The sequence below is a fragment of the Rhipicephalus microplus genome, chromosome X (assembly GCF_043290135.1).
Source record: "Rhipicephalus microplus isolate Deutch F79 chromosome X, USDA_Rmic, whole genome shotgun sequence".
In the NCBI taxonomy this organism is placed as follows: Eukaryota; Metazoa; Arthropoda; class Arachnida; order Ixodida; family Ixodidae; genus Rhipicephalus; species Rhipicephalus microplus.
In genome coordinates this window covers 76,602,947-76,616,687 of record NC_134710.1, presented here as the reverse complement: position 1 = coordinate 76,616,687, position 13,741 = coordinate 76,602,947, and the positions used below count along the sequence as shown (strand labels likewise).

Genomic DNA, 13,741 nt, shown 5'->3' with positions numbered 1-13,741 from the left:
TAAATATTCTTAACCTTCGTTCGTTCATGGCCCACTCTCTCCCTGTCTCTAGAGGGTACACTTATCATTTTTTCTTTCTATCGCTCACTGCATCGTGCTAAATTCAAGTTAAACCCTCTCTGTTAGCCAGGTACAGCCGACTCGCGTTAATATGAAGTTCACGGGAACCTAAAAAGACAAATTAAATGATATTTCAATTAAAAGCAAAATGCGCAAATATTTGCACTTTTATTGCTTCAAACCTGACAGTTCTCCAAGAAAATAGTCTGTTATGTTCTCTTGGCAAAACCTTGCTGCGGCTGGCAAGTTTTCAAAGCGCTACACATGTTGAAGTGCTCCGTCAGCATTGTCTTCAACAAAACATAAAAATCGCAGTGCAAGAGCAAGACCTGCAACAACGTCCGTAGTCCTCGGTGGCGGCTCGTTTCTATGTCGTCGTCCACTAGCCGGACCATTTGCACAATTTTTCTGTTCATTAGCGAACCGTATGTACCGGTGTTGCTGTCCACAGCAACGAATTTTCAAGAAGGTCCCCAAAACTACCGTCATCGAGTTCACCTGTTTGCACTTGATAGGCTTCTTAATGTCGTACTTTTGTGTGATGTCTTGCATGGCAGTACCTCTCTGGTCAACTTCTTTCAAGACTTTCGACTTTCGTCTCCAGGTAAAGCATAATGGCCGAGAGTTGCCATTACCAAATGTTGCCACCACAGCACTCAAAATCAGCTGTGGAAACACGTGCGAAATCAACCCATAGTGCGTTGAGAGAAGCGGCACATCTGTGCATATGCACCTGCAGTGGCAAGAATGGTGGCAACGCTGGCTCGCGCTCATTCGTGCTTCATCGGCGGCGGGCACCCGCGGAAGATGTAGTTATGCTTATATCATCATTCGGCGTGAAATTCCTAGACTGTCCGTGGGAAAAATTCGTTATATAAAGGTTGTCTCCCTTTGTTACTTTGTTACATAAAGGTCACAAATACATGTGCTTCTATGAAGCGACGGCGGGCAATAAAAAAAAAATCACAGCATATCCACGAAGTGAATGATGATTGGTGGGGCGAAGCATTCGTCGGTTCGTTTGTGCTTTCGTCCGCCCATTCGTTCTTGTTTCCGTCCGTACATGCGTCTTTCTGTGCGTCCGTCCATCCATGTGACCGTCGGTGCATCCGTCCGTCCATGCGTTCCTCCATGCGTCCATCTGTTTTTCCGTCTGTCCGTCCGTCCATCCATCCGTGCGCCTGTTTGTGCGGCCGTCCCTCTGTCTGTCTGTCCGCCCGTCTGTGTGTCCATCCCTCTGTCTGTCTGTGCATCCTTTAGTCCGTCCGTATATTTGTATGTCCGTCCTTTCGTTGATCTAGGGAACACTCCAAGTATAGCCATCTCGCATCTTTTCATCATGTATTCATAATATAGAAGTGCAGCCATCCGGCGGACATTCTAAGGACTCCTCTTTCGGGTATGTGCCACCCGTGGCTACATAAACCATTGGAGGATGAACAAACCCACACTCTAAGGAGCTTTTCCTAAAACTTTTTTAAATCGAGAACTTTCTTATATGGAGGTTCGTTATAAGCAGGTTTAACTAGTTTCGGTTTCGTAAAGGCTGTGATCGCTCCAGGAGCAACTGTAATCCTCCAAGGACGTAGTCGCAAGTGCTATGCGCACGCGATCATGGCAGGCATCAGCGTGGATAGCTCGTTAACCCTTCCATCAGCTGTGCACTCAAAGCGAAGAGACGGTGAGAAGAGCATATGTCCCCATTTTGTAGGGTTACGCGATATTGAATTTACAAGAATTGGCTGCCAGCCTTACAATTTGTTGCAATCAGATTCATTGCTTTGCCATTCCGGTAAACTTTTTTTATAACATGATGGATTTTTTTTCGAAGAGAAATCAAGTAAGGCAGTAACGGCACTCAAAAGAAAGGGGCTGGTTTAGACAGGGTGCACCATGCACATAACTTCTCATCTAGTGTATGTGCATATTCTTGTTCATTTGGCCACTGTGCTTTGCGCTTATCGACTCGGCAATTGATGCTTGCCCGTTCAAGTAAAATGCGAAACGAAAAAATGGGTAGCTGTACATAACTAAAAAATTTGCAGTTGCTCTGCAGGTCTGGAGCAATGAAAGCGATAGCAAGAAATTATAAGGTTATGTGAAGTGATACTGGCAGTTATTTAATTTGGATACAATCTCATTTAACTGTAGAAAATGCTGGTGTACGAGAATATGACCCCTACAAGGAGAGCCACACTGTTTTGCACATTATCATCGCGATGAGAGTGCAGCACGTAGAAGTGTATGCGAGTCGCCCGCTGATGGCTGCCGAGCTAGCCTGCGCACTGCGATCGGGACCACGCCTTTAGAAGTAAAGTTCATACTTGTTGCTCGAGCGACACCTGCTCTCTCTCCCCCTCCTCTGCTCGTTTTTTTTTATGCCCTTCCAAGATGGGCGAAGTGCTTCCTCTTGGCTTTGTCTACAGGCCTCCCGGGCGGTTGTATCCGATGCTATCACACACGCCCTCTGAGCAGCAAAGATTAGCCGTATCGTTTGACCTCTGCTTCACCTGCGTTCGTCGGCCCCGCTCGCGGATAAAACATGCGTTGCGCGTGAGTATGTTATCAATTTGGAATTTATACAGGACATGACGGCAACGCCATAAATTCGTCGAGAGTGTCCATATAATTTTTATTGCAATAATGAGGCTATTGCACAATTTATCTGTGTGTATAAAAATGCAGCATTGAACAAATGCAGCTTCACAAGTGCTTTGAATGGGGCTAAATCTGTTCTAAACTTGCTTTAATAGGCCTTTTTGGCTGCTCCATGTCTGCTACAGAAAGCACTTTTGCCTGCTTCTAGAACTGCTTCCGAGCCCATTTATCGTGTTCCACCCTGCATATATATTTTTTCCTTTATCTCAAAATATATTTGGGTCAGATTACATGTAACTCGAAATCTTGACTGGGAGTGGAATGAATATTCTACCCCCGGACCATTTCTCAAGATTCACGCGATGCTGCCACACCACTACGTCAATACTTTATGCGAACGCGAAGTGTGCGAAGTCTCAGCCCAGCGACATATTAACTTTGTCAAGCAACCCTGTGGCACGTCATGTGTCACATGCGCTGAGCAGGGAGGCCTTCTGCCCACACTTTCTGAGCAGGGAGGCCTTCTGTCTCGTTCACTTTGTGCAATGCACATGATTTTCTCTGAGGTGTGATTTCCATTCATCTGTGCAAACCATGCTGTACAGATTTTTCGCTGACTGTGAGTGCAGTGCTCTTGATTTTCCTTGAGGTGGGATTTTCGTTTATCTGCGCAAACCGAGCGGTACGGATTTTTTGCTGACTGTGAGGAGCAGCAACTTAGTGTGAGTGGGGCAAGCATGGTGCCAAAGCAGTGCAAGTGGCTAATGTTAGAATAAAAAGGTTGTCCTAATTAAGAAAGCAGAGAAAGAAGGCTGAACAAAATCGAGCATCGTGCAGGAATTTGGCATCCCTTAGTCAGCGCTTTTGACGGTGCTGAATAAGAAGCAGAAGGTGCTGGATGGATTTCAACACAGCTTCTCCACCCAGCGGAAGCGGGTTCGAGGGTCGAAGTTTTCAAATGTTGAAGTGGTGTTGATGGTGTGGCGTCGAAAAAAAGTTGAGTGCAGCGGGGGGGGAAGATTGACTGATGCGATACATCAAGCAGCAGGAAGACGCCTTCCTAGGCCCGAGTACGACTGCAAAGCAGACGAGCATTAGGCAGTTTTTCTCTGCTAAATAAATTGGCAGTGCAGCAAAATTCAGCCGATTAAAGCCTCTTATGTGTTGATTTTTTGTCTCTAAACCTGCACAAGAAGAAACATTAGAAACTGCCGCTGAAGAGCAAGTAAGTAGTAGGGATTTTTCTGAGAAGTGCAGATCTTTCCCAGCGATTAGCGCTACTTTGCTTATCTCGAAAATTCATTTACATGGAAACTTTCCCTGGTTTTCACGACTTCGAGTTAACGAGGTATTTATGTATATTATTTTCTAAGCACAGCAAACACAACCTCAGACGCTTTCTAGTGCAAAACTCTCATAGCATTCCGTGACGTCCACACTCGCCCTATGAAAGCAGCCCCTGCCTTCCCCTCTTCTTTCACTCTCTATTGTGAGCTATTCGGACACCAGTCCCTGTTCTTGGTCACTTTCATGCGAACTCCTCGCTTCTTTCGTGCCAGCTTCAAGGTCACTGCTCCTCGAAAGGTACCGTGCTGAGCACAATCTTCCACCAATCAGTGCCCTTTCGCAGTTTTTGCTTTTTACACTACTCAGATTGCCTTTCTTCTGCAACACAGGAAGCCAAGCCATTCATAGCAACTACAGCAGAGTCTTGATACGAATTCGTTGGGAGAACACAAAATATTTGTATTACAATCGAGCCCACATATAACAGCCCCACTAAAAATGAACTTTAGTTTAAAAGGAACAATATCCGCGTGACCGTGAAAATATACATTAGTTCAGTGGCACAAAATTGTACTTACAACAAACGTCTTCGGGTGCCACTGATTGGTTACAGCGAACCGAGTCAGCGGTCTGGCGACTTCCCGGGAAACCAATTTTGACCACTGATCGGGCATCGACAAGGCGCCCATACATTCATTGTTAAACGCCGACCCCGCCTCCGCGACGATCTAGTGGCCGCTCTCCCCGACAGCTTTTTGTTACGCACCCCTCCATACTTTGTACACCCCCCACCCCCCGCTAATCTGAGCACCCCGCTTCGTTAGACGAGGCCCGTGTTTTCACACTGCCGCCGATCTTTCGAAGCTCAGTCAGCCATCTACCCTGTTTTTGATCGCTGGTACTGTCGTTGACATCGCCGGCCTGAAGTGACCAGACCATTTGCCAACATTGTCGGCCACCGACTGTATCGGATAGTCTGCGCTAGTGCACGCGTGTACGCTACCCCACCGACTCTGATGATTTGCGATTCGTTTTGGGTTTAGGACTTGTTCTCGCTCACTTGGCACTCAACTCAGCATGCCTTCCGCGCGCGTGCGGAAGCGCGAGAACGGCTGTTAATCTGCGCAGAATGAATCGCGATATATCGAAGTTCGTTAGGCCATGCAAACCCGCCGGCGCAACAAAACAATTTTTTGACCACGGCCGCCGATTCTTCGAACACCGCCGCGTGCACCGAGCCAGGCGGCAATGCTTTGCATTTTGCCCGCGCAGGCACTCTTTCCAAGATTTTCTACGTGTGAGTTCCGCGGCCTTTCAAGCAAGCTACCCAACCTGCCTCCTTCCCGTGTGTTTTGGTTTTCAAGGTCGCTCTCCCGCCGCATCCTCCCCTCTCTTTATCGAAACTCCTTGTCCTTCTCTCGCAAGTCTGCTCTCCTCTCTTGATCACAATCCCTTCGCCCGTCTCCACCACTCCGCGACGCCCGCCACGCTGGCTCGAATTAGTTTCGTTTTCTGACTGGAAACGAGCTCAGATTGTTCTACGCAGTCTGGCGGTACGTGTGTCACGTGTGTGCATCTTGCTCGCACTTAATGTGCGTGTGTGGTCATGATTGTCGACGGGAGGACTAGCAGCTTTTTCCTGCGCTCAACAAAACGTCGAAAGTGTGACCGCTTGGCTTGAGCGTAATCCGCGTGGTAGGTGCCGCGTTGCGGAGCGCTTGCTCATAGCTGTTGACCACCTCGCAGTCATCTTGCCGCTTCGAATGTCCCGGTATTCATTTGTGGAGATGGTGAATATTTTGTGGGCGGCGGTGACGACTACATGCGCGTGAAACCGTTCTCGTGAGGCCGACTTTTTCGACGTGGAGCCCGATGCCGAGCCTGAAGCTTCCGAACTGTGGCGGCGCGTCATCGACTCTGACCTGGGAGAGCAGGTGGGACATCTGTCGCGATGGTTTAATTACAGCCGATGATGATGCCGACACTGTTGAACCGTGCACGGATTGGGAAATTGTGAAGTACGTGGCGAGAGCGATTTGGAGGAATCGGTTTGCGAGAACGACGAAACTTGGGAGCCAGTGCCTCACGCAGCTTATGCCACAGGCCTCGGCGAACGAGTGTCCTTCTGTTTTAAACGAACTTAAGACCACCCTTATCGCTTTTGCTCTTAGAAGCACTACCATCACGGACTTTTTGGGGCAAAAAAGTTTGTGTTTTCACTCGCAACTTTTTTTAAAAGCTGTGTTTCATTTACTACGAACTTCGGGATACAGTGAGGGGATGCCGCGTCACGCTCAGGTTCGTTATAAGCGGGCTCAACTGTATTCAAAATTCGTATAAACCAAAACCAAGTTGATCATGAAAATGAACAACAACTTTATTGGGGTCAAATCTTTCTTGTCCATGATGTTTTCTTTTCATTTTTTTGCCTTTGCTTTCTCTTTCCTTTCTGAAGAAAGCTGCCTAAAAGGAATAAAACTGTGCCACCGTTTTATTGCTCATGTGCATTCGCAATTGGCCTCAAATGGAGGGAGAGCGGAAAAATTACCTGAAATTCACTTGCTTCGCTGCCTACACAGCCGGGAAACCACCAGCCAAGCAAGCGCAAAAAAAAAAAAAAAAAAAAAAAAAACGGTTCTGGAGCATTCACACTTGAGAAGTAAAGTGAGAACGCCAGAACAGCCCAAAAACCATGTCTGTGTGCATTGAAAACGTTCGCATTCTCGTCACATGCCCCAGCCATTTTATCCGTTTCTTGAGCACTAAATTTCGTGCCGAGTTCTAATTATTCATGCAAAGCTCTGAAAAGAAACAGTTTGCACTTTTTCATATGTTTTGGGAGGTAAATGACACGAGCGGACATACTGGCAGCGGCGGCGACGGATTCAGCCAGCTGTGCAAAGGAAAGCCAAGTAGGGGCGTGCCGACTCGCTGCTGACACCTTCTTCTACTTCCAGTGTTCTCGGTGATTGTAATCGAAACCAGGCCCTCAGTGAACGCGTCCTTGTCGAGGCAGACAGCTTTGTCGTGCTGCACACCGGCAGTTTCCGATTGCGCTGAAACGAGCCAACGCCGAAGCCTTTGTCATCATGTAGAATCAGGAGCTGGTTGTTCAGATCACGTGGTTTGAGCTGGTGCAGTCAAAGCCGATAAGTGGAAAGGTGTCTTTCTATCATGCGATGGCAAAATTGGTCGCTGACTTATTTTTTCGTGTTGGCCTCGCGGCGTAGTGCTCCGGTCACTTTTAGGCAGCGAAGTGAGGGAAATTGGGGCGAGTTTTGCTGCGTTTGCTCCCTTTGAGCCAATCTCGCTTTCGTATCATCCGTGATGACTGAGAAAACTGTTCATATAACACCAAATTACAGTGCATTCTATATAATGTAGTCCGTCTGAAACAACTTTAAAATTTGTATTATCGTAAAAATCGGATTAACCATAATTATATTATCGAGATTCTACTGTATTGCTATCACGAGCGCGCATGAAGAAAGTGAGATTCCTTGAAAATATTTTTAAACTTTTTGCATCGGCCACTGCGTTCCGTCTTTTTGGCTCTGACGGCACATGTCTTGGTCTCATGCTACCGGGCATGTGATTGTGTTATTCAAAGGGCTTTATTAGGTGCCCCTGGCGTGTATTTTTGTGGTCTACAGCGATAAATGGCTCTGCTAGGCTCTTTCGTAGCGCATGCTCACTGTATATAGCACCAGAAAAACATACAACATTGACTTGGTGTGATCAATTGGCTAAAATTTTCATGAAAAGAACTCGTGCCTTCGGAGGTCGCCAACTGTCTTGCACACCCCAGCTTTTCCTGCGATGTTGTCAGCGACTCTGATGATGACCAGACTTGCACCAATCTGATGTGTGAGGCTGTTCAAAAAATTACTTGCCAAGAGGTAGAAATCCACCTTGAGTAGTTCGTGTTGGCCGGCTCTGCTGCTGCAGCGATGAATGTGGGGATAATTGACACTGTTGGTAGCCCCGATGAGAATGAAGAGCTAGTCGTCAAAAAAAAAAAAAAAGCGGTGTAGAGTGGCGACATGGGAGTACCTACGAATGCTGTGAAATAGTTGAATGCAAGGACGCTGACCACAGACTCAGGCAATAATTAGTCATATTGGAGGAGAAACTGTTTGCACCTCAATAAGGTTTTATTTCGCGGAATACAGCAAAACCTCATTAATCTGAACTCTGTTATTTCTAAGTACTACTTAATTCCAAATATGTTTGTGGCCTCGTATTTTGCAATGCAAGTCCGAGCGGATAATTTCAAGCGGCAGTCAGCATTAGTTCGGTCAGTTCGAAAACTTTGGATGCCATGTGCTGATTCCCGATCCTGATTTTGTCGCAAATCTGCGGAAACGTTGGTCCTTTAGAGCCACAAGGCAATGCAACGTAGCGATACTAATGAATGGCAGCTGAAATATGAAGCTCCCCAGTCTCTTTACTTCTAGTGCAAAAAAGGGGGGAGGGGGGGTCTCATAGTCAACTGAAATGTGTTCCTGCAAAAAACAAGATGTGCTTCTCTCAACGTGAGCGTGTCATGATATTTACTCATTCTTTCTGATATTATAAATAAATTGATAAAGGAGAGTTTGGCAGAATTCGGGATGTATGCGAACCTGCAATTGTTCTAGCCATTTCGCGCTTGCATTGCTGGAGGAGTTCTTGCCAGCAGCGGCTGTTTTGAAAGCTAAGTTTGCAAGCTTCAGTGATCATGTTTTCAAGCCAAAACACATCAAGAATTCCATCACACTGGCCGTTATTAAATTCTCTATTTCAACAGAAATAATGGGTGAATGGTTAAACAATGACGTGCTGACGCAGCGAGGAGCAGGCGACATGCTGCCCGCGTGTCTCTACTGTGTTGCAGTGAAGATGTTTTCAGTAGATCGCAACAGCGCTTTTTTTTTTTCCTTGCGGGCAGCAGCGAGGCCCGCTGTTCTTCCGTGTCTGCGAGAAAATTGGGACTAGGTATTGCTGGAACACAACCCTTGGAGCCACACACTAGCTGGCACAACAAACGACCAGCCCTAATTACGTTGAATAATTCCAAGTTCCTTGCATCCCACTTTTTGTGTGTTGGTAATTTGAAATTCTGCTTAATTTAAAGATTTCTCATGGCCCCAGTGATCTGAATTAACAAGCGTTTATTGCACATCATGTTTTGACTTCCCCTCAGTTTTAGTGCACTTGAACCTTGACTGCCTCAGCTTTTTGCGAGTGGTCACTTATGGGGAAATACTGCTTATAACAAATTTTTTCATAATTTCATTGTTATAATGAGGGATTTCCGTATTTTGACAAAAATTCTGATAGGACCTCATTATCGCTTTTTTATTACATCCACAGCCGTAGCACCATTGCTTTGACAATGCATATGTGGACGAATAATAGTTAATTCCTTTTGAAATTTTCCAGAATAATGTAGTTTTATCACTGCTGTGAATCTGCTTGTGTACAGCCAAGATAAGTTAAGGTTAAGGTGATAAAGAGAAGTATACATTCAAGCTGGATCGTACCGAACTCTGGTAAATGCTGTTTTTTTTATATCAGTGGTTCTCAAAAGGGGGTCTGCAAAGCCATTTTTATGATCCGCAAAACCCTCACCCGCTTTTGTTTTCTATTTTTTCTATTTTTTTCAAGCGCGACTGTGCCACAAATTGATGAACTGTCCAAAATCAAGTGATGTGGCATGTTTGTTTGATGTTTTTGGTAGCAATAAAAGGCACCTGCTTCACGCTCCAGTTGTGTTAATTTACCTACATACCCCCCCTCCTAATCCTCCACTGGAAGGGGTCCCCCATCACTTCCGCCAGTCCACAAGGGGTCCCCGACACATCCATAGCTGAGAACCACTGCTTTATATCTAACCATTTTCATACTTGGCGATGCTTTATTTTCAAAGCACAAGAAAATAACCGGCTATATAAAATAAAAATAGTCGGAACACTTCACACATAGAACATCGGGAAGTGTAAAATGCACCAAGTCTCCTTCCTCATGGAAGGAGATTTCCCTGGATACATTTGAAGAGTGAGCAACATGCTGCTGAATAAACTAGAAGAAACAACCCTTTGCCACCACGTGCCTTCTTCCATAATTTCTCATTGACCCATCATGTACGTTTGCCATTCACTTGCGATTCTCCGCTCTTTTTGTTAACATGATGGCTGCCATAAAATCAGCTGTGTCCGCAAAGCTGGTGATTATCAACACAGTTGAACGGAAAGTAGTCTGACCTCGTGGCTGCATACAGCACCTGAAAAGCATGGTAAATATAATGAAGAACAAGGCCAACATCAGGGCCAAGACCTGAGGCTTCTCGCACCCAATGGATACACACAGCTGCGTGTGAAGATATTGAGGTGCTCTTTACATTGCTAATGTATTTTCTTGCATATTACCCACCCCTGAATACAACTTGTGCCCCCCCCCCCCCTCCCAACTACAAACAGAGGAATATTGAAAGCATAAAAAAATTTCTCCACGTATTGCCGTGAAGCTGCCACTCTTGTTTTATTGTGTAGTAGCCCAGTGCTTCGAGGCCAAACTACAAAAGTATGGTGGATTATTTAAGTGTTTTGTATTGAATTGTGTGATATATTCTCTTTTCTTTCCCATTTCTTCATGAGTTTGATATATGCGGGTTTGAGTGTACTAGCTTTCTCGTATTTGTTTGAGCAAGCTTCTGTTACTGCTATGACAGGAAATGTGGTGTGATCTGGTTTGCCATATGTTTTTTGATATGACATTTCTTTCTGTGTTTCAGTCTGTGACTATTGTAAGTCTTTTACTGTTTTTTACTTCTGTAGGTAACTAGTAGGCTTTTAAGTGAAGGTGACTTCTTTAAATTCAAACAAAGCATGTCCAGCATTCTTTAATTATGTGCAGAATGTCTACCAACTGGGACAACCAAGAAAACTGGGAATTCTCAGGGATATTGAACAGTATGGGAATACTTGAAAAAAAAGAAAACTTTGGGGAACTTGTGTTTTAATGAGGAAATATTAGCTGCAATTTTATTCAACGGTAATAAAAAGTCTTGGTCATGCTGGCTGAAGTGACGGAGAGGATGAGCTTTTCTGGCTTGCATGAAATACTTCTCCTTCACAGCCACCACTTCCCGCTCTCTGTACTGTCTAGAGACCATGTAAGCAAAGTGGCAGGAACCACAGCAATGCTTTGAATTTCAAAGTGAGCTGAAAGCAGAGTCTTCCGGTAGTCGTGAACAATAACGCCATGCAATGCAGAGATTGTGCTTAATGCAGTTCTCTAGTAAGCTGGTAGCCTTACTTGGTTTCTGATTACCAGTTTCTTATTTGTTGCTGCAGTAAAATCTCGTTAATTTGACCCCCGTTAATTCGGAATTTCGGTTCATTTGGCTACGGCATCTGGTCCGGTCCAAAATGTACATTGTTTTATGACTGAAAGCTCTCATTAATTCGGACAAATTTGGCCGGGCTTCGGTTGATTCGAACACCCGACCGTGGTCGAGTCACGACGGAGAAGCAGCAGTGGATTCTGCCGGCCAAATCGACAGCGCACCTAAACAACTTTGGGATTGGATTGCGGCCTCTGAGATTCAAAACTTCATCCATGGGTAGTGCATCTTGGAGGCACCCCTCCCTCCCCCCCCAAAAAAACCACATGGACATGGTGGTTTAAACAACCACATTGGAAGGCAGTGCATCGCTACTGTCATCAGCAACGGGCAACCTACGGATTTGCCTTTCCTTTTTTCTTGCGCGTCGAACACGTTTGCGTGACGGTTGAGGTGGATCGCTCACCTCTAGTGTGCTTTATCTGTACGCGATCAGTGCCATCTGCAGTCTTACTGTTTTCTGTTTTTTGAAAAGTTCGTGGGTTTTTATTTGGTTTTTGTCACCGTGCATTTTTTTTGTGTGTGTGTGTGTGTGTGTGTGTGTGTGTGTGTGTTTGTGTTGTCTACTTCGTGCACGCGCGAGTGACGCCGGGATGGCTTCCCCTCCGTCTCCTGCGGCCCCAACCGCCCCAACTCCCACAACAAAGAGGGCGAAGTACGAAGCAAAGGATTTGGCTTTGAAGGTGAAAATATTGAAGGCGTTGCAAGCAAGAGCATCTCCTGAAAAAGTGATGAAAAAGTTCAATGTGAAGAAAAGCACGCTGAGCACTAACGTGAAGAACGAAGAGCAGATTATGCAAGCGTATGACGAGGATATGTTTGGCGACCAAAAGAAGAGGCTTCGAATGGCAGTGCATCCCTAGCTAGAAGAAGCGCTGTTGTGCTGGATTGCCGTTTTGCACGATGCGCGTTTGCCCTTGAGCGGCCCCCTTATCTGCGCACAAGCAGAGAAGTTCGTGGTGATCAAGAATATTGACTCCTTCAATGCGTCGGAAGGCTGGTTCGACCGCTTCAAGAAGCGACACGGGCTGGTGTTCCGCAACCTGTGAGGTGGAAGAGGTGCGGTTGACGAATGTGTTGTGCAGGACTGGTGGTCTAGACTATCCACGCACCTTTCTCTGTTTCAAAATTTTCAACACTGATGAGACAGCGCTGTTCTATAAGGCTCTGCCTGGCAAGACTATTGCGTTTAAGGGGGACCCGTGCGTCAGTGCAAAACGAAGTAAAGAGCGCGTGACAGTTTTTCTGGCTGCTAACATGACCGGCACAGAGCGGCTGCCGCTGATGTTGATCGGGAAGGCTGCGAAGCCAAGGTGTTTTAAGAATATTAAGCAGCTGCCTGTCAACTACTGGTTCAACGGAAAGGCTTGGATGACTTCCGAACTCTTTCAAGCCTGGCTGCATCAGCTGAACCGCCGCTTTGCGGCCAAGGCTCTGAAGGCGTTGTTCGTACTAGACAACTGTAGTGCGCACACGAAGGCGTTTAGGCTCGAGAACATTGAACTGCTATTCCTGCCTCCGAACACAACGGCTTCCTTGCAGCCGATGGACCAGGGAATCATACAGATCGTGAAAAGCCGCTATCGACAACAGGTACTAGAGCGGATGTTACTCTGCATGGAGTCAGGAAAGCAGTACGAAGTAAGCCTGCTAAGCGCAATCCACATGCTGACATATATGTGGAACAACACACCGCCTGCAGTAGTCGCAAACTGCTTTAGGCATAGCGGCTTCGAGCACGACGCTGCTGATACGAGGTTGGTGGCCGATGAGGAAACCGGCGAAGCGCAAGACGGCCGCTATGTGAGCATCATGCCAGCTGATGTGCCCCTGGGCGATTACTTCATAATTGACCGCAATGTTGCCGTGGCCGGCACAGTGACCGACAGGGATATCGTCGCCCAAGTCTTGGACGACGAAGGGGAATTGGCAGACGAGGACGTAAGTGATGCTGACGAGCATTCATGGCGCTCTATGACGAAGGCTACTACGCATGCATTGGCCATTATGGAGGACATATGCATGCTTTCCTCTGACAGTGTGTGCGGACTAAGCCACCTGCAGGAACTTCGCAAAATTGTGCCTTCGTCGCACATTGCGTCCGTGAAGCAAACCGCGATCACAGACTTTTTTAAGAAATAAAAGTCTGATGGTGTAGGAGACATTTTTCAAGTGTTTTATTTGTACTCGCGATAATTTGTACCCTCGGTTAATTCAGACATTCTCTGCGGTCCCGTGAAATCCGAATTAACGGGGTTTTACTGTATCACCTTTATTGCTTTTTGAAGGAAATAAGTATTACTTCTCTTTTTTTTTTAACTGAAAGTGGATTAAGTTTTTTGTTCTTTAACATGCTTTTCGGAGTGACAGCAATGTGGGACATTGTGTCAGCCAGTCATGACATAAAAC

At 46.1% G+C, this 13,741-nt stretch overlaps 1 protein-coding gene across 7 annotated transcripts in view; it reads left to right on the top strand.

Annotated features, from left to right (window-relative positions):
- The window catches only part of Ranbp16 (Ran-binding protein 16), a 180,261-nt gene that overhangs the window by 74,943 nt on the left and 91,577 nt on the right, over nt 1–13,741 (top strand). For 5 of the 7 annotated variants that reach the window (XM_075877168.1, XM_075877164.1, XM_075877166.1 and 2 more), the window contains one exon: nt 10,721–10,732. The exons of the other annotated variants lie outside the window; for them this stretch is intronic. In XM_075877168.1, coding sequence (XP_075733283.1) covers nt 10,721–10,732 — 12 coding nt within the window. The remainder of the gene's footprint in view (nt 1–10,720; nt 10,733–13,741) is intronic. 7 annotated transcript variants of the gene reach the window in all.